Consider the following 19,952-nt stretch of genomic DNA (forward strand, 5'->3'; position numbering starts at 1 on the left):
AAGCTGATAAAGTCAAAGCAACTTTGGAAAACTGAAAAAAAACCCTCCAAACAAGACAAAAATTGTAAGAATGTGAGAAACAGCATCTAACACAACCAATAGGATATTGCACATGCAAACAAGGCTCCTCACTCTAGTATGACAGGACACCTTTTCCAGAAGAAACAAAATTCTTCCAACTTCTTTGCACTACAGCTAATAAATCTGGCTGGATGACAATCAGCACTGGATTTATGGGCTCTTTTACAAGTGTCTAACATTAGGCAATTCACTTCTGAACATTTAAACAGTGTCTTATCTTGTCTGTTCCGACCCTTAGGGCAGGATGAACAAATGCATATTCATGGTTGCAAGAAGAAAATAAAATAAAATAAAATATAAAATAAAAAAAGTGTTTTAATTTTTTTTTTCCTGCTAAAATTCATCATTAGCCCAACAGCATTTCTAAGGTCTTTTGGACCAATCCCTGAGATATACCGGGGGTTGACTGGCAGGCAGTGCCCCCATTTTATCTAACAAATTCCGGGGTAAAAAAAGCACCCAAACATAATAATAATAATATTAATAAAGCGATGGACACGCTTGCCCCCCGACGACGAGACACCTACACTGTACATCTGTACACACGGCCGGCCCCGTGGGGCGGTGTAGTGCATCATGAGGGACGGCTCCCACCGTGCCCCCCAGCCCAGCCCGGCCCGGCCTGGCCCTGCCCGGCCGCGCCCTCCAGTAGTCCCTGCACCGCTGTCCACGGCCTCTGTCACTGCGGGGCGGCGGGGCCGAGCCCAGCGGTGGCCGCCCCCGCCGCGGGACCCTGCAGTGAGGCGCTGGGACTGAGAGGCTCTGCGCCGCCGGGCTGCGCTTGCTGTAGCTTCTTCTTGTTGATCTTCCTCTCCTTCGCCCGCCTGTTCTGGAACCAGATTTTCACCTGCCGGTGGGAGACAGGGGAGTGAGGGGGAGCAGTTTGCCGGGAACGTGACCCCTCTCAGGGGCTCGAACCGAGAGCGCATACCAACCCCGAGCATCCCGCCCCCCGCGCAGCCCCGTCCCGTGCACCCCTGCCTCCGCGCAGCCCGGCCACACGTGGGGAGCGCCACTCATGGGACAGACCTGTCTCTCCGACAGCCCCAGGTTGGAGGCCAGCTCCGCTTTCCTCCTGATGGTGATGTAGCGGCTGTAGTGAAACTCCTTCTCCAGCTCCAGCCGCTGGTGGTCAGTGTACACGACGCGGTACTTGTCTTTCGTCCTGGTTTTTACTGCGGAGAACAAAGCCGTGGTTGAGAAAGTCAAAGCCAAAGGCTCTGGTCGTGGCTTTCCCCTCTGTGGCGCAGAACGATCAGGAGCAGTCCCCCCACCCCCTCCCTGGGCTTTCTGCTCTCTTCCTCCTGCCCTGGGCTCTACTGAGCGCAGCAGAGGAGAGACGACGTTCCGCACTTCCTTAGGAAATGGGATACAAATCTGCCCTTACCTGCATGCCGCAGGTAAGGGCAAACCAGGCTCAGGCTTTCAGCCTGGGCTGCCAGCCCTGGTCCTACCGCAGGCCCCTGCCTTGCGCGGGGATACCTTCAGTGTGCACTTGTTGGGTTTCGGTTTTGTTTTGCCTTCTCCAGCGAGAACAAACTTTTTATAGAGAGGAGGGTTGGGAGGGGGCGGGAAAGGAGAGAAAGAAAAGTCCCTTTCAGGATCCGGAGGTTTAATTTCTAAACGAGAAACACCGATCTACGGGTGGAGAACCGGGAGCGGCATCGGGGACCTTTCGGTTCCCGGCCCACCTTTCCCTTTTCTGCTCCGCCGTCGGGGAAGAGACTTAGGGATTTCTTAGAGACCCCAGAAGTGTGACATGCAACTTGAGCGCTCAATTAAAAACGAAACAAAACAAATTCAAACAACCAAACAACAACAACAACAAAAACCAAACAAAACCCGTAACCAAACTCCGAAAATCCAAACCCAACAAAATCCGAAGGCGGATGCCAGAGGGTGGCCGATGAGAGTGCATCGCCGCAGCCGGTGACCTCCTTTCTCCCGAGGGTTTCTTGTTTAACTGGTTGTGTCCCCTGCCCTCCCGTTCCCCAGGGAGCCGAAGGGGAGTCTCTGCCCCCAAGGTGCTTAGTGGCTAGCAAGCTGACTTTGTTCAGGTAAACTCTCTGAAAACCACAACAAAAGCACCCTGTAAAGATACAAGCCTGATCAGAGAAAACTCCCTAGAGCCAGTGAATAGGGAACACAATCCCAAACAATGCAGGACAAGGAGATCTTATCAAAGAAAAACCCTTCTCAAAGCCTTAATGACAGCCACATTCTGTTTGAATTACCACTACTGAACAAATGGCGGCAGGCGCTTTCATCCCCCCAGCTCTGCACATTAACATAAACACTGGCTCCAAAGGCAGAATTTGAATGGAGACAAGGGATCGGCCACCACCGCACAAGCTCGAACTGTGGGAACACCACGGGCTTGTGTGGGAAGCGCGACGGGCCTATAAGAGCTCCACTGCCACCGTCACCCGGGACGTAGCAGTTGCCAGCGGTCGGCACCGGGGCACCGAGGCGCGGCGGCCGCGGGAGTAACCGGGATCCCCACTTCCCACCGCCCGGGGAGCCCGCCGTCCCCACCGGTCGCGCAGGGCATGGGATGAGAGGAGAATGCCACAACTTGTTATTTACTGCCAAAGTCGCCAGCCTTTTTTTTTTTTTTTCCGGCCACTATATATAAATGTTAAAAAAAAAAAAAAAAAAAAAAAAAAAAAGAGAAAGAAAAAAAAAAAAGGAAAAAAGAGGAGACAGCAGTCGTGGAAGGCGTATATCAAAGCGGGGGACATGCAACTGTCCTGGTAGATGCGGGGGGATGGGGGGGGAATAAAAGAGAGAGTCTGCGGGGGTATTAACATCACAAGGGAGTGTGGCGCCGGCCACGGTCTGACCCGTCCTGCTCGCGGCAGCCGGGACGGGCCTCCCGCCACCGGGGCACTGGCGGGGCACGCCTTCGCACCTCCCGGCCCCGCTGGCACGGTCCGGCCCGGCCAGGGGCACGGCATAGCCCCCAGGGATCGACGGACGGCCACCCGGGAGGCCTGGCCGCACGGAGACCTTAATAAAGGGCAGGCGCCCAGTGACTCAGAAACAAATGCGGAGCGACACCGGCCGATGATTTATATGACTATAATTGGTTATAAAAATCTTCTAAGTGGTTATAAGCAGGAGAGCGGAACAGTGGGAGGAAGAGCGAGCATTTCCTCGGGATCCGGGCCATTCCACCCTGCTCCGTCGGAGCGCGCCCCAGGCACAGAGCCCCCGGGGCTGTAGCGGCTGCTGCCCGGTGAAGCGCCACTCCTACCGCAGCCGGCCCGGCACCGCAGCGGGGCCGCTCTCGGCAGCGCTGACGGGCTGTCGGTGGAGCCCGGCAGCCCTGTGCTTCCCAGGACCGGCCCTCTGGGGGCTTGTTTCGGGGAGCTCTCCCCGAAAAAAAGCTCTCTCGCGCTGCACGGGGTGCCGTCGGTGCCCGAGTGGAGCCGTCGGTGGGGCAGCCCCCCGCCCGCCTCCTCCCGGGCCGCACTTACCCTGGCTGCTGAGCGGGGGCTGCGCCGGCTTCCTCATCCACTCGCAGAGGCCCCGGCGCTGCCCACCGGGGGAGAGCGGCTCGGGGGCGGCGCTGGCGGCGGCGCTGGCGGCGTTGAGGGGTTGCATGACCCCGGAGGAGCAGTGGGGCGCGGGGCCGGCGTGGTGGTGGGCGTGCGGGTGGTGGTGGTGGTGGTGGTAGTCGGCGGGGCTGTAGGCCATGGGGGCGGCGGGGGAGCCCCCGTTGAGGCCGTGGACGGCACCGGCGGCCTGCGGTGCCCCTTGGCCATAGGTGCCCCAGTCGTCGCGAAGCGGGGCTCCGTAGGGTGCAGGCCAGGCCGGGCCGGGGGACTGGGCGCCGTCGAGGTTCACATGGTACCCGCCGTAGTCCGCGTATTGCGGGGCGCCCACGAAGTTCTGCGCCGCCAGGTTGAGTCCCCCGGAGTGCCGCACCGGGCCGGGGTACATGGGCCCGTCCTTCTCCAGGAGGTAGCTCACGTACATGCTGGCGGTGCCCCGGCGGCGGCTCTCCACATGCTGCTCGGGGCTCTCGCCGCGGCGCGCCTGCTGCGTGGGGCCGGGCTGCCTGGGGCGGGGAGGGGGCAGGCGGAGGGGCCGCGGCCCCGCTCTGCGCTCCGCGCTCCTCCGCGCTCCCGGTCCGAATCCAATGGCCAGCAGCCCTTACATGATTAACGATTGTTTACAAGGCTCTATTAGTAATGGCCCAGACACACCAAAGGCAGGTGACGTGGAGAGGCGCTGGGTATATAGCTACTACCCCTAAAAGACGATTTGCATTTAAAAAGATAAGGAGAGGGCAGTGACCTGATCACAGCTAAATATTCAAGCCTTTATTGTTTAAGAGCTTCCTCCTTCCATTGCAACCTGGTGCACTTTAACCTCCAATCACAGGTTCAAAGGATGAAATCAAGAGACTTGCAAAAGACAGAGAGGGAGATCTAAGGGCGAGGGTGGGAACATGGGAGCCCGTGTATCGCGGCCGATCTGTAGGCAGCACTTTAACCAGCTCTTCTCCGTGCTTGGGGTTGGGAGGTAGAGGGGGAAGGGGCGGAAGAGGAGGGAGTTTTGATTAAAAATCCACAAGGCATTTTGTCGTGGTTGTTTTAAGCAACAAATCCCATCGCGACGGCCTACTGCTTTTTCCAATGCGCTTCCCACCCAATCCCGGCCCCATCGGGCGATGAAGTAGAGGTAAGAGGAGAAATCCCCATTTCGAGGGTGCTGTCTCTTTCCTCCGCGTGTGCCTGCAGAGTTTCGAGGTCGAGCACTCCTAGCCTGGGCCCCGGGTCCGGGAAAAGACGAAGACTGGGTATGTCTTCGTCTAAAATACCCACTGCCCACGGACCCACCGCTAGAGCAAGGTCGGATCATCCCTCCGTCCTTGGGACGGTGGGGTCCTTGGGATCGAGGCAGGGGGTAGTTCTCCCCAAGGGGGCAATCATCAGCCTCCGGAGCCTGGCACCTCAAGTTGCGATTCCCTCTCTGTGGCGCGGCCGATCCCGCGGGGAAACCAGCAACTTGCCCCGCCACGCACACTCACTTTTTCCCTCCCCGACGCCTTGGAAACACTCTGGAAATGCTGGCCCTGGAAGGGCGGTTCCCGGGCAAGCGGCAGCCGGCTCCCCCGGCCCAGCCAGTCCCCTTTGAAGAGGCGACCCCCTCTCAGCTTCCCCCCGCCGCTTTTATGCTTTAACTTTTCACCCTGAGCGGGGACAATGCGAGACGACGTTTGCATATTCGCATCTTTTCTCATGACACAGCGAGGAAACCTTTCACCCGCCGAGAAAAAAATGGATGGGGACGGGAATGTCCCTCCGTTTTCCAGCACGTTTCGCCGGAGCAGCGCAGCACTTTCTCAGCCGTCCTCGCTGGCTCTCCCGCTCCTTTGGGGTGACTGCGGCTGGGTCCTATCGGGCCTCTCCCGCAGGCCCCGCGCTATCCCGGACACGCGTGTCCCGGGTATTAAGTACGGAGATCCCTGCGGCTATGTCCCAAGGGTATTTTTCCCTCCACGTGGGTGGCTGTTCTGCACACTGAGGAGTGTGCAAGACGGGGAGTCTTGCAGCTGAGGGCGGATTTCAGATCTGCAGAGGCAGATCTCCCAATCCACGCTCCCTGAAAATCTGCCCTCTCCTTCCCCGCATTTTACTGGGCCCTTTGGCGCTGAGCGTGGGGCTGACGCAAGGCCATATTTTAATGCCAGTGGGAATAATTCAGCTACCTCTTCCTAAATATCTAGAGGGGTCCATTATCGGTGGCCCTGTGAGACCGGGACGCTCAGGAGTGGAAGGACAGAGCATCGCTCCTGGGGAAGAGATCACCCCCGGCCCCCTCGGAGCCGCTATGAATACCTCGGATGCGAGGAACGGGGTACCCCCACCCTCCACACAGCCGGTGATGCCTGCGCCCACACTGTCACTTGTCATTCTCAGGCTATCGCTGACTGCCGCGGCTGCCACCCTACGATAACAGCAACACAACAGCAGGGATGCAGGGACGCCTGCTAGCCGCCTTCTCTGAAGGGATTTCTCTCTCTGTTGCCCACTCCCGCCCCAGCGTTGGGGTACCGGGGAGAGGGAGTGGGACTTAAAGCCCCCAGTGCTCTCTGAGAAGGAGACTGAAATGTAACTCTGGAAAAGAAATGCTGTATCCCTTCAATGTAACCGCCTGTCCCGATAAGCACCGACAGAACCGATCTATGCAGATGTGAATTTGATGGTGCCATAAACGGAGAAAGGGGTCAATAAAATGACAAAACTCTGAACATATTGTATAAAAAAAAGCGCGAGAACCCTGACCTACCACGAAACAGGCTGGTTCTGTGTCTTAAGGCTCCGTCAGTGAAACCCTGGAAGGCAGGTGGCAGCGTTTCGGGGTGAGACCCGATGCCAGGTTATGCTGGCCGGGCTGCAGGCCGTCGGCCGCGGGGTCGGATGATAGTCGGGGGAGGACGGCGAAGGAGCAGGACAAGGCTCCGATGCAGCACTGCAAACACCTGGCATCACAGTGAGCGCACGGCTCTGCTTACCTGCTTTGCCATTCGGACAGGGATCCCAGCTGCCCCCGGCGTACGGGCAGGATCTGGGGAGACCGGCCCTACCAGCCGTCCCCTACCCTAAACCGGGGGAGATGAGTCCCGCTTTCCCCGTGGATAAATGCTCCGGAACATCGTCCGCGGCCGCGCAGCTGTTCCCCGGACCCGACCGGTCGCAGCGATCTGCCCGGCTACCGGGGGTGATGATATGCTGCTGCCGGGACCCTCTTGTCTTACAATAAGAGGGATCCCGAGCCGGGCATATCTGCTTGCCTGTGAGGCTGGTCGGGCTTCTTTTCCTTGCGACTGGCACAGGATTTGTCCCCTTTCTGTGGGGACTTGCCCAGAGATGGGGGCTTCCCGCGGAGTGTGGGGAGAGAGGGTCTCTCTCTCGGCCGGGTTCTCCCCCTCTTCTCCCCTCCGTTCTGGAGGAGGGAACTGCCCGCTCCCTGATGCCTTCGTCTCGGTTTTTCCCGCCGACTCTGGTCCAGAGCTGCAGCTCCGGGAGAGAAGAGGGGATCCCGGGACCGAACCCCGACACCAGAGCGCGGGCGAAGGCCTGAAATCTCCCTCTTTGCTTCCTTCGAGCGGTGTTTTTTGATTGTGTTGTTGTTGTTGTTGTCTTTTTTTGTTTTGGTTCTTTTTTTTTTCGTTGGTTTTGGGGGTTTTTTTGGGTTTTTTTTTTTTTTTTTTTTCCTTCTCTCTCTCCCCTATTTCGTTAGATCGTGAGGGGGAAATGTGACACAACGCCTCTCAAGCCGACAAGTGCCTGATGGGGGGAACATCACTTCCAGGGAAGCATCTTCCCCTTTCCCGCCTTGATGACTGCTGGGCAGACGCCGGGCACCCCGCCTTCCTCCTTCAGCTTCAGCCTTACGTCTTAAACTGAAAAAATAATTTCCGACATTATTCTGAGGGGGATTCAGGGCAGCGGCATGACTGCGGAGGAATGCCGGGGGCAGGCAGTGGCCCGTGCCCGGGTCTGGAGCAGACACCTCGCTCCAGGAGCCGCCGCTCGACGTCGCCTCGGGCCACCGGGCTGGGGCGGACTGGGGGATAATGGGCCCAGCAGCACAGCATGAGGAACCCCGTCCCGGGCCAGAGACTTGCCCGTAAGCCTCGGGAAGGGCCGAGTGCCGCGCGAAGCCCGCGATCCTTCCTCCACCGGCTGCTCCCACTCAGTGGGACCCTTGTGGGAATGCGGATTCACCGCCTTTACTTTCTAATAGTTTTGTGCTTTAAAGAATTTATTTTTATGTGACTTGGGAAAATCTTGGGCTGGAGTATGAGGGAGAACCTTAGTGACATGGAACCGGCAGCTTTGTTTGCAAGGTTAAAAAAAAAAAAAAAAAAAAAAGCCCTCCTGAAAGCCCTTTGGTGACCATGAGGAGAGAAGGGAAGGAGGAATCGTGTGTTAGTTAGTCCGACCTGTGGAATTTATGACTCCCCTTAAGCACAGACATGATAAGGACTTAGAAAACATCTTGGATCTTTTCAAGCCGGCAGCCCCCGAGGCTTTGATGTAGATTACGTTGCAGAATACTTTTATCGTGGGCTTGATACTCGTCTTGTTTAAGCACATGCCTCTGGGAGCGGGTTCGATGCTAAGCGATCGCGCCCGAGCGGATTCGCGTTGCTGGGAAGGAAGCAGAGACGGGGAGGGAGGTGGCACCTTGTGCCAGGCCGGGGCACCGCCGCCCCTCACCAGCATCCGCTACGGGCCGCCCCGCGGCCCCGGCCTGCCCTGCCTCTTTGCACAGGTGCTGCCAGGCCCGAGTTCACATCTCCAGGCCCTGCTCCCCTTCAGGAAGTAGAAATGTAAGCAGAAAAGAAGGGGGAAAATAATGAAAAATAATACTATACACCAGAGGCTTCGTACAGCCAGAGGCCAGTGCTGGTGACCCCAGCCGCTCGTGTCCAGTGGCCAGACCCTCTCCTGGGGAGATGCTCGGTTTGTCCGGCGCAGGAGGACCAAAGGCTGATCCCTGTTGCACTCCCTGACCCTGTTTACACGGGCTTGGCATTGCTCTGATGTCTTGGAAGTCGCTGGTGAACCGAAACCGGAGCCCCCGGCATACATCTGCTGGCTGAGAAAATAGCTCTGGTTGGATTTTATGACCTTTCTATTATTATTTTATTATTTTGTTTTATTTTATCATTTTTAAATGCCACGGGTAAGGAAAGCTGCACCAGCGCGCCCCAGCCGCCTGCAGAGCGCTTGTGCCCGGACTTTGCTGGCATGTCCCACCTGAGACAGCCGGGGCCTGATCCGGTCACGGGAGCCGTGAGTCACCCGGCAGCGAACACACGCGGGGCGGCCCCGACGGCGCAGTCCCGGCTGGCGCGGGTGGGGGCGGTCCAGCTCCCGGGAAGGGAGCCCAGAGTTCGGCTGTTATCGCCCCTGCTCGCCAAGGACACCCTCCGCCCGCCCACGCTCCCCGCAGCACGCAGGGCCGCTGTTGGCTCCTTCGGCACTGGCAGCGCCCGGCGAGGGATGTAGCGGGAGCGCGGTGCTCCCCAGCCGCCCGCTCTCCACTTTGCAGCGAGGCACGGTCGGGCCGGGACCTCGAGACAGGGGGTGCTCCCCGGCCTTCCAGCCATCACCCAGAGACACGCTGCTCCCTCGGAAACCACAAGCCCTGGTCCAGATGGCGGGAAAGAGACACTAACACTCGTGTCGACTCCCACGCCAAGCAAAATACCAAATTCCAGCTGTGAAATGGTTTGCACACGTTTGCCACCAGCGAGTCCCTGGGCTATCCCCGCCTCCCAGGGGCAATATAAAGTCTGATGTCTTCATTGCCTTTATCACTCATTCATTTTCTACGTCTCCCAGCACTGAAACGTAACCTCAGCATGGAGATGATGCACGCCCCGTGGGCACATCTTCCCACGTCTCTGCAACACTAGTCCTGCTGATTTATTCCCCCTGCTTGCTTCAGGCCCTTCCGTGGCAAGACACTACGGGGTGGTTGCCCCATACCACCATCGCCCTCAGCCTGTGTTTTGTGGCAAGCTCAGTCCTGCAAAATCCGCCACTGGGCAAACACTCAGGGTGATGCTGTCCCGTGTAGACAGTTTGTTGTTTGTGAGGCCATAACTGTATACGTCCCTGAGGGGCGTGATGCTTTGTGGACGACATTTCATGCTAGAAAATGTAGGAGTCCAAAGCAGGCAAGCGCCAAATGCTTTCTTGGCCTGGCAGGTAACAGGCCAAGGCTCCCACCTTTCTTTATTCTGGGGCTGTAAGAAGGCAGGAGAAGATTCTTCTTTCTCCACAAGCAAACATGTTCCCTCCAAAACAAAACCTCAGACATTCTGGCTCCAAGGAATAACTGGTGCCTCACTGCTCTCCACCACTTCCCATCTGCTCCCAACTGTCTTTTTCTAGTTCCTGGTAGGGGAGTCTCCCCGCATTTTCTCCCGGTCTAAAAAGAAACCCGAAAAGGAGTGGAAGATAGTGCCAGGCAGACCCACGGCAGGCTCCCAGACATGACTCACACTGCCCTCCCGCGGGCGCTCCTCCGTTGTTCAGCTCCCGGGGAACAGCCCAGCTTTGCCTCAGTTTAGGTCCGCAGTCCCTCCACACCCAGAGCATCCCCACGTGTAGGAAGCTTTTCCAAACGAGGTCTCAGTCCACATCAGGCAGTCGCTTCTCCAAGAGAAATACGGTGGAAACTATAACACGGCATATCTTTCTTTTTAGGATCTGAAGCTTCCAACCCCCTTCTGAGGATGGGACTGTCATGGCACTGGTGGGACTGAAAGGCTGTCATTAGAAGCAACTTCTGTTTTTTTTTTTCAGAATGTGATGTAGACATTGCATAGGGCATGGAGGAAGGGGAACCCTAGGGCACCTGGAAAAAGGTTTCTCTGGGCACATATGGGCTGCCACAGCTAAGTGCCAAAGCTTCATTTTGAATTAACTCAGTGCAAAGAATCATGAATAGGTGTAGGTAACACGTGGCAGGAGGAGTGGGCCACTGTCAGAGTCTCCAGTGGGTTTTCATCCCAACCAAGCGGTATCTAATGAGCTGGATCCCATCCCAGTCTTCATGTGTCTCTGTGGAGCACCACAATTTTTCCACCTCTCTCCACAGCAAAGGTCTTCAGAATTCCTTTTCAGCTGAGATCTGAATCAGATTGTACGCCAAGGCACCTGCACTTCTGCTAGGAGTATTGCTCTGCCAGTCTTCCAGCACAGCCTTAAACACATAAATTCTAATGTGTCAGTGACCTGTAAAGCAGAACCCTGACCTGAGCAGCCCCACTGTTTGTATCGTCACTGGTAAGCATGTCAGGAAGCCTGAATCCAGCCCTGGTCTCAGACAGCCTGACTACAAGGGACTTCTTCCCTGCCAGTCCATAGTGCTGGTATGCTCACCAAGAGCTAGGCTCAGGTCCCAGTTCTTTCTGAAGTGATTTGTGGCCTCCTTAACCACGGATCTGAGTGGGTCTTTTGTGCCCTTTTTTTTTTTAACAAAAAACAACCGCCCCCAGACAAACAAAAAACACCCGCCCCCCCCCCCCAAAAAAAAAACCAAACAAAACCCCCAAAAAACCCCAAACCACCCACCAAAAACACAAAACCCCAAAGCAAACTAAAAAACCCAAAACACCAAACTGGTTTGCTTTGCATGGTCTAATTAATTAGCCACTGATGGGGGAGAAGGGAAGAAGGCATCAACTCGTTCCTGTTGCACTGCACTTGGCTGGGAAGAGTGACCCCTGAGCCACTGAGCACTTGATCTGGTACAGTGTCTGGGAGCAGGGGACTGATATTTGGTGTATCTAGCTCCATAGGGAATACCCTAATCCAGTTATCTTCCATCTGCTTTGATTTTTGCCCTCAAAATAGTTTCCAGCAGAAGTGTTGCCTCTCAAAAACAACCTGTCTGCAGAAAGCTCTGTAGCAGCTATGACCTTGAATTTCTTCATCCCCTTTCACAGTTCCCTCTGTGAACATGTCGACTGAAAGCCACTGCCAGCATACATGACAGGGTCAGTTCTGCCCTCGTCTTCTGGTTCAACACATGGTTAGCCCCAACTTCTCCCGCAGGGATCTCCCACAGGGACCTCCCAGAGCCCATCCCAGGTATCCCAAACCCAAGAGAGGGACGTGTCGGAGAACCACCCCCAGTTTCTCTTGATCCGAACAAGAGTTTTTTTCTTGTCCCTGCTGCCTATGGCACACGGGCACGGTTGTTTGGGAGAATGCACTGAGGGCGGGGACTGAGTCGTTTGCCGTGGAACTGGGCCAGCCGCGGTTTCTGCTACGACGTTTTGGCTGTGAATTCCTTTTGGTCCACACCTCTACCCCCAGCCCTGCTTTCCTGGTGTCCTGTAGCTCTGGTCCAGACACTGCGGTTGGCCCAAGCCCTTCTACTGAGCACTAGCCCGGCTCCCTGTCCCCTCCGCACCACCCGCTCCGGCACTGCCCGCCCGGCAGCCGCGGTCGCGGAGCTCCACCTAGTGCCAGCTGCGGCTGTGTCCCCGGGCTGTCCCGCGGCATCCCGCGGGGACGCCTCCTCGGGAACGGGCTGCCGGCTCCGAGGGGTGCTCTTACAGGTAGAAGGGAAAGAAAATTAGGGCAGATTCCTCAACGCCATCCTGTACTTTAGGTTGGGGTGTCAAATATATCTTCCTTCTCATTTCTGCTACTGCTAAGGAGGAGTGTGCAGTGTCCTTCGCCCTTTGGAGCCTTGAATTGACCTCGACCCCTTCTGCTCCTCTTCTTCCTGGATCAATGATTACTGAATCTTTGTCAGTCTCAGCCTAGCTTAATGCATCCAACTTAGACTAAAGGCATCTCTGCTGGATGTCTTCAAACAAGCCTAACTCTCTCCATTCACTACAGGAGGGACTTCATCACTTTCTCCAGACAACCTGTTCATGGAAACACAGATTAGGTGTCTGGAATCTAATGAGAGAAATGTGGACATTTTTCTTTAAGAATCATGATACTATTCCTTAAACAGCACTAACTGTGGCTCTGCACAAGCCTCAGCAAAGCACTTCACTAAGTTGTGTTGGAAGCATCCTGGAAAGGAAATGTGCTAGAAGATACTATTTTTCACTCAATACCTCTTGTGGCTTTGTGCCATCTCTCTCTGCTGTGTGAAGAAGCAGATGTACAATTCTACACATGATCAGCCCTTACAGGAGGATTTTACTCCTGACTGCACTTCCTCAGAGTGCCGTGTTGCCTGACCTGCTTTTCATGTGTGCATCATGAGAAGCTGTGTTAGCTCCAAGGTTCTCTATTTGCCTCTATATTCCCAAGTCTCAGCTCAGTAGTGATGATGGGGCCAGATGACCCCTACCCGCTTCTTTTTAATTCTTGTGGAAAAATATTTGACACAACACCTCGGCACGTTTTAAAGCACATGGGGATTCCCATCTGCTTTTCTATGAGACAAGTTAACATCTGCTTAGCTTCCAGAGCCAGCTAGGCTTGGATGTGACCAGGTCAGCATTAAGTTCCTCTAGCTCTGAAAGCCTTAAATTGTCTGCACAACACACTCAACCCCTCTTTCCAGCTGATGAAGGCTGTGTGTTACCAGTGCTGAACAGTCATGTCTTGTAGATTAACATTTTGAAAGTATGTTAAAAATAATATTCATTTTCCAGAAAATGAAATGTTAAAGATTTATTTCTATCTAAATATTTCAAAATTACTCTTTGGCAGTTTATATCTGATTAAAAAATTGATGACTCCTTGTTAATTATTAATTCTCAACAAAAATATACAAATCATAATTACTGTATTACAACATTATTTTCAGACAAAGTTAGTAAAGAGCAGCTCAATTTACAGCATATTCTATAAAAAAAGTTATTAATTTATAACACATGCCACTGAAAAATCCTAAATGAAGTTAGACTCTTGTAAAATATAAAAAAGGAAAACTATTAACCAAAACATTCTCATATTCATTCAGTGAGATGCAGACAAATGTTTCCTGTTAGTCATGATGGAAGTTGCATTTACAGATTCCTAACCTCATAATGAAAATAATTGTCTTTCTAACTATACTGAAAACACATCGAGCTTCTGGTTATTGTCCTGGGAGTCTACGAGAAAGTTAAAAAGGCATAGTCTTGTTTTAGTGTATCAGGATTCTTATACCCAGGCTAACATCTGGGAATTGGGAGTGAAGTGATGATATTACACTCCTAAATTCCTACAGAATATAATTTATTCAAAATTAAACATTTTTTATTTGATATTAAACACACAAAGCCCCAGGAATGGAATTAGCTGTAGCTCAGTTGAAATGAGACTTCCACCTGGAGACTGCCACCTGGATTTTCTAGAACAGGGAGGTAGAAGGTCGTCTCCAAATATCAATCCTGTTGTTTGTTTTAGATTCTTATTTTAGGTAGAAAGGAATCACTCCCTGCAAATGCCTAGGTCTCACCAGCAGTTGCAGAATGTAACCTGGATGACTAGAGGCCACCCAAGTACTTAAAGCTTGATAAAATGAACTCACCTGAACTGGACACCCATCAGCTACTTCACAGTGATTGAGATATCCAGGATAAGACAGTTATACACAATCAAATTAAGAGTTCCTTGTAAAAACAAGATTGATGAAACTCTAAAACTTGGCATCTAAAGTTGGCCACTTTAATGGTCTCTTTTTTTCTAACACTCTCTGATATCTGAAGGTGAAGTTGTGAATAGAACTTCTGGAAACCAAACCAGCTCTTTTTAGCTGCATAGTCAATGCTTTAAACATTGACTAAAAAAACCTGTGGATTTTCTCATGTTTGCTTGTGATGTGGCAAGAACAGTATGAATTCAATACATTGATTAGACACTATTTACACAACACCAGCAAAAGAGATATCCAGCTGTAGAGAGGCAGCAAAAAGATCTGCCTCGCTATAGATGTGTTTGCTGAATTCAAATAAATGAATTATCTCTTCTTCTCAAAGTCACATAAACACGGATGAGACCACGAAAAATGCAAACAGTGCAGCATTTGGTGACAATATATTTTCTTAGAGCTTGTGTAAAGCACTTATCCTATGCAGAGTTTATGAAAATAATCAAATCCTCAACCCAGGTTATTTTTCAGCCTGAGGGTCTTCATTCTGGTGCTCAATAGGGAACAACAGAGATTCCTCTTCCCTGCTTACACGTGACTTAGTTTTCATGCTGGAATCGTTTGTAACAGCATTTTTCTTCATATTCTGGTAAACCTAGAATTGGAAAGAGGAAATAAAAGATGTCTTCTGTTAATACTTATTGTACCTGGAAACCTGCTCTTCTTCTCATGATGCAGACACTTGCCATGTGCAGCCCACCTCCTCTTGAGGGAGAATCACACTCATGTCTGCCAGTTTACTTCCTACTGACTACTGCCTAAATGACGTGGATCTTATCCAGCCAAAAAGAGCTCGGTGAGGAGTGGCACTGGACTGTAAAGGAAGATTTTTTTTCCCAGATATAGTGCTTTGAAGTTGCTTATTAGTTCGTTCCTACACTTGGCAGCTTCTGACAGGCTAACAGCATTCAGAGAGGCTCAATGCTGCAAAGGCAAGTCATTCCTCACATCCCAGAAGGTTATTAAGGACACTGAACTGGGAAATAGTGTGCCTAGTCCAGGTAGAAAGGTAGAAAGTGGTAGTTTGGAAAGAAATTGTTTATCATCCCTGAGGAAGAGATAACTGTCTGGTATGGATGTCAGGGCTTCTTCAGATCCTGTTTAGTATTTTGACCATTAAGAATGACGTACAGCAGTCTGTCTGTGAGGACATGGCAGCATATACCTATGGTGACCCCCAGTGAGATCTCTGGCAGGTGACTGAGGCTCAGCTCCTCTCCCACGGCATTTATCAGCATCACCAAAGCCAACTGCACTGGCTCCTGCACAGAGGAAGTGCATCCCCACAGCACAGGCTGAGAGATTTCAGCTTTCCAGAGTCCCAGTGCAGGCAGTGGGAGGAAGAAACTCCTCATCAGGAAGGTCAGGATTCTTTCAGATGGCAGAAAAAAATGCCCCAGACTTTTACATAGATCCATGGGCACTGTATCCATGACACAGTTGTGTACTTCAACAGAAAGCAGAAGACTATTCCTCAGCTCATTCTGATCTATGGAGCTACACAAAAAAACCCCAAACTCCCCAAACCAAACCCAATCATTGTTCACATTGTTTGTATTTCTGTGTTTACTTACTGCTACTTCTGCCTCAGCCAGCTGACAGGCAAGAGAGGAAACCAGGCAAGAAAAAGATGGTCTTTTTCTGGAGTCAAGGGCCCAACAGGACTGCATCATGAGATAGCTGCAGAAGCAAAGAGGTGATACAGAAAATGTTTTAGCTCTTGGATTATCTGTAAACGACTACATGGAGTTGCAGGATTTGGGTGGGAATCATGGGGCACCAGAATGATTTTATAGAAAGAGGCTAGAACTACTCTGTTGCATCTCAGAAAAAGACACAGAAAGATAAGGATCAAGAGTGAAATGAAGAATGTGGCTTTACAAGAGCCCTTAGTAAAATCCTCCTCATAGGATTGGGGCCAGAATTCCATCCTGGCTGGCACATGACTGGCATGCTAACCCTGTTTTCCAGCTTCCATACAGAAAATGGTAGGAAAACAATTCCTGTCTGTCTCGGGGGCTGAACCTGCTCCTTGTGGACTATGTATTCTTAAGAACACTTTTCACAGCAAGACTTTTTATGTGATTTGACACAACAAATGTCTTTCTTAAACGTAAACACCACCTTAGAGATTTTGCAGTTTCATCAGGCACTTGTGCAGCACCTATCCACTAAAGTTCCTTCCAAAGCTACTGGGACAATAGAACAAAACCTGCAGGATCAGACAGCCTTTTTCAGAGTTAGAGGAAGATCTCATGTTTTGCAACTTATTATAGAGTAAGATATAGTATACAATAAATAAAAGGTCATTCAGTGACCTGGTAAATATAAATTCACATACTCTGTATCAGGCAGGAAGTATACTTACACATCTTTTGTAGCATAATATGGTTGTTCCATTTTAAATCCACTTTGTATTAATTTGTAGAAATTTGTATCAACCTGAATACCAGGGTAGGGATTTACACCTGCGGAAATTATTGGAGAATATATGTTAATTCAGAAGCTAACAAAACCAAACACTGCTCTTTTGTCCCATTATAAAACATACCCAAAGAGAATATTTCCCATAGCAATATTCCATATGACCAGACATCACTCTTCATCGTGTACATCCTCTCAAATAAGCTTTCAGGAGCCATCCATTTAACTGGTAAACGAGCCTGTACAGACAGGGGGAAAGGAGGCCAGGTCATGCTGTGACACAGGTTTTCTAGATGACTCACTTTAGTTCTCACTGCTTGAATATGATCAATTCATGTTTGCCATGCCAAGAGCTGTGTCTCTCTTAGTAGTGCTTTGAAATTCCCCTTATAGAAAGAAATGGGCACTTCTAAGGAGCCAATTCATCTCATCCATTTTACATGACTATTTAAGGAGAGACGAGCTCAGTCCTGGAAGAGCTGCCTTCCTTCTTATGACTTCTAGAGTGAGTGGCTCAGATGGAGATGTCCACACTGTACTTCTTCATACAGCCAGGGGATCTGGTATACCCCCACACATATGCCATTGTCCCACGCTATTATTGTGTGCGATGGTAAACGACTCCCAGTGCTTCCATCAGTGGATCTCAGTGTGCTTTAGAAAGAATGTGGGTATTATCTCATTTACAGTAGTAGCTTGATTAGTTTAATTGTAAGCTAAGAATTTGCATTTGCCAAGGGCAGGAAAAAGTGAGATTTCCTCACTTTCTGTACAGTTATCTGCAAAGCTAACAAGGAATTTAAAAATTAAAACTTCACTTTCTTGGTTCCTTATAATTCTTACAATGGTATGAAAGCCAGAGAACACTCGCAAACTTACATTCCCCCTGATGATGTAGTTGGAGTCATTCATTATATCTCTGGCAAGGCCAAAATCACATATTTTCACCACTTTTCCATGGGTCACTAGTATATTCCGGGCAGCAAGGTCTCTATGAATGCACTTAGAAGGAAAGGAAGGGTTAATGCTCTGTAGCATTTCATATCAGAAGAAAACAAATCCCTGCTCTCTGAGTTGCTCCCTCCTTCCACCTAAACAGTTTTGTGAATGGCCAAGCTGGACACTCCCTGGCTGATCATGGCAAGGGGACAGGGCCAGAGCAGGCACAAGTGTGCAGTGCAGATGCCTCTTACTCAGGGTGGTGCCTAAAACTGCAATCCAGTCTTTGTTGTTAAGCCGGGCAAGGAGGTATAGTTCAAGCTTGCCACTGAGTGTCTCTGTTCTTCAACCTGCCTTTTACGAACTGATGGGGTTTTACTGCCTTTTTTTCTGTCTAAACAATTTGCTACCCTTCACTATACCGATTTGGACCCAAGAAATTCCATTCCTTTGGCAACTTGATAAGCGAAGCAAAGAAGGTCTTCAAAAGTGAGCACATTAAAACCCTCTTCTTCGTCCACCTCTGTGCTTGCATCCTTAATTTTGTCTGTAAAAAATAAAATGTATGAGTTTTCCATGGGCTTCCTCACTCTCTGATTAATTCCCCTGACAGTTGTAAAAATTTTCCCATGCTCCTACGAAGAACAACATCACAAAGAGCATCCATCTTTTTTATCCTAATAACAGAATTAGTAAAGATAAAATTAATTAATTTCTTACCTTCCTCAGAGAACAGCACCATCCCATTTGATTCAGGTGTCACATTTATGTTTTTGCTTCTTTGCATGATTTCAGATTCATCCTCCCTGTGTAGAGTTGTATTTACACCATACTTCAGGTGAGTCCCCATCCTGGAGCAGGCAACATATTTTTGAAGATTACATGGAGGGTATCACATAATCTCCTACACATAAGTATTTTCACAGTGACAAACATGATCAGTTATTGCTATCAAAAATCTGGGCACAGACATGAGACTTCTCCAAACTGGAAAGAGAAACCAGAGATTGCTTGTATTCTGCAGTCCAGTGTGAAGAACTTCAGAATGAGAATCAAATCTCAGTTCCTCCCAAAGCATTGCTTATTAAAGTATGTCAAGGCACATTCTCAAGAATTCAATGATTTCACCAGTTTACTGCACAGTTGAGAATGCAGTTTAAGAAGTGACAGTGGTTTTAAAAAGTATTAAACTGTTGCTAAATGCTTTACCTGGAATTCTGGTCCAAATGAATATTGTGGTAAAAGCTGAAGTTGTGCTGTTTAAAAATATCTGTCAGTGTCCAGTGAAACTTTTCTCTCTTGCTCCTTAAGTAGTTCAGAAGGTCACCATAGCAACAGTATTCAAATATCAAGTAGATTGGTCCTGAAATAGTTGGAAATGTAAACACTTGCTGCTATTTATATCACACTCCCCATTAGAGCCCAATGCTGTCTCATCTTCTCTCAGGACTAATCTGTGTTAAAACATTCCAAACATCTTTCCTTCCCAGGTAGATAAGCTGTGCTGATGGGCAGGTAATGTTTACTGACTGTGATGTCCCTTTGGAAAGTCTGTGTAGCTGATTCTTCCTTACAGTGCATCTCTCAAAGTGTATCGAAAATCCCTGTAGAAACACAAAGATCCTTTCTGGTAGGACAGCACAGACAATAAGATGCAACGTGCTGTCTAAACCATACATGGTTCAAGTGAAAAATGACCCCTGCTAATTATCTGGATGGTGTGAATTTGTATCCTTTGACCTACATCCTTCCATTTATCTGTGCTATCTTCATGCTCTAGAAATACCCTTTTTTTTCCGTGAAGGCCACCTGAAACCCAAGTGTGCTTGCTGAGAGAGCCTTTAGGAGGGATAGACCTTGCAAGGAGATGTGTCTGAGTAGAGCACTGGTCAGGTCACTTTTTCAAGAAAGGAAAAATACATCCAAGACCTGACCCAGGCACGCTCACAGAAAAGTCATGACAAGCCAGCAGGAGCTCAGAGTGGTCACACATCATCCTGCAAAGCCTTACACTGGCACCACTACTTCTGGCTCAGAAAAACCAATTAAGAATTTGCAGATATTTCTGTCAGAAGGCCCCTGCCAAGCAAGTTAGGGCACACTGGAAAAAGCCTGTGAAATCTCTCAGAGGATGGATGGGAAAGTCTTGAGAACCGTGTAAATACTTCTGAAAATGGGACTTGGATAAGGTTGAAAGTCTTCCTGCCCTACCCTGCCAGACAAAGCAGATCTTCGCTGCAGCTCTCTGCCTACACCATCACATCTTTTTGAATGTTCCAGAAGGCAGTGGCAGCCTGTATAGTTTCGATTCACCTAAATCCATCAACAACAACCTATTTCTCTGCTTTCCTCTTATCTCTCAG

General features: G+C 50.6%; 2 protein-coding genes across 2 annotated transcripts in view; both read right to left on the bottom strand.

The window, feature by feature from the left end:
- Positions 1-760: 760 nt before the first annotated feature.
- On the bottom strand, positions 761-4,062 carry CDX2 (caudal type homeobox 2). The gene is made up of 3 exons (XM_050333159.1): positions 3,561-4,062; positions 1,111-1,256; positions 761-928 (listed from the first exon to the last, which is right to left on the bottom strand). Exons 1-3 carry the CDS (start codon positions 4,060-4,062, stop codon positions 761-763), a joined length of 816 nt encoding a protein of 271 aa, XP_050189116.1.
- Positions 4,063-14,418: 10,356 nt separating this feature from the next.
- FLT3 (fms related receptor tyrosine kinase 3) overlaps positions 14,419-19,952 on the bottom strand; it is a 35,582-nt gene continuing 30,048 nt past the window's right edge. The window contains exons 17-24 of the mRNA XM_050332149.1: positions 18,799-18,952; positions 18,310-18,440; positions 18,012-18,136; positions 17,530-17,652; positions 16,778-16,889; positions 16,595-16,694; positions 15,801-15,906; positions 14,419-14,821 (exon numbers count right to left, since the gene is read on the bottom strand). Coding sequence (XP_050188106.1) covers positions 14,687-14,821; positions 15,801-15,906; positions 16,595-16,694; positions 16,778-16,889; positions 17,530-17,652; positions 18,012-18,136; positions 18,310-18,440; positions 18,799-18,952 — 986 coding nt within the window. The 3' untranslated portion in view covers positions 14,419-14,686. The remainder of the gene's footprint in view (positions 14,822-15,800; positions 15,907-16,594; positions 16,695-16,777; positions 16,890-17,529; positions 17,653-18,011; positions 18,137-18,309; positions 18,441-18,798; positions 18,953-19,952) is intronic.

The sequence above is a fragment of the Myiozetetes cayanensis genome, unplaced genomic scaffold (assembly GCF_022539395.1).
Source record: "Myiozetetes cayanensis isolate MyiCay16 unplaced genomic scaffold, myiCay2020 scf5-8, whole genome shotgun sequence".
NCBI lineage: Eukaryota > Metazoa > Chordata > Aves > Passeriformes > Tyrannidae > Myiozetetes > Myiozetetes cayanensis.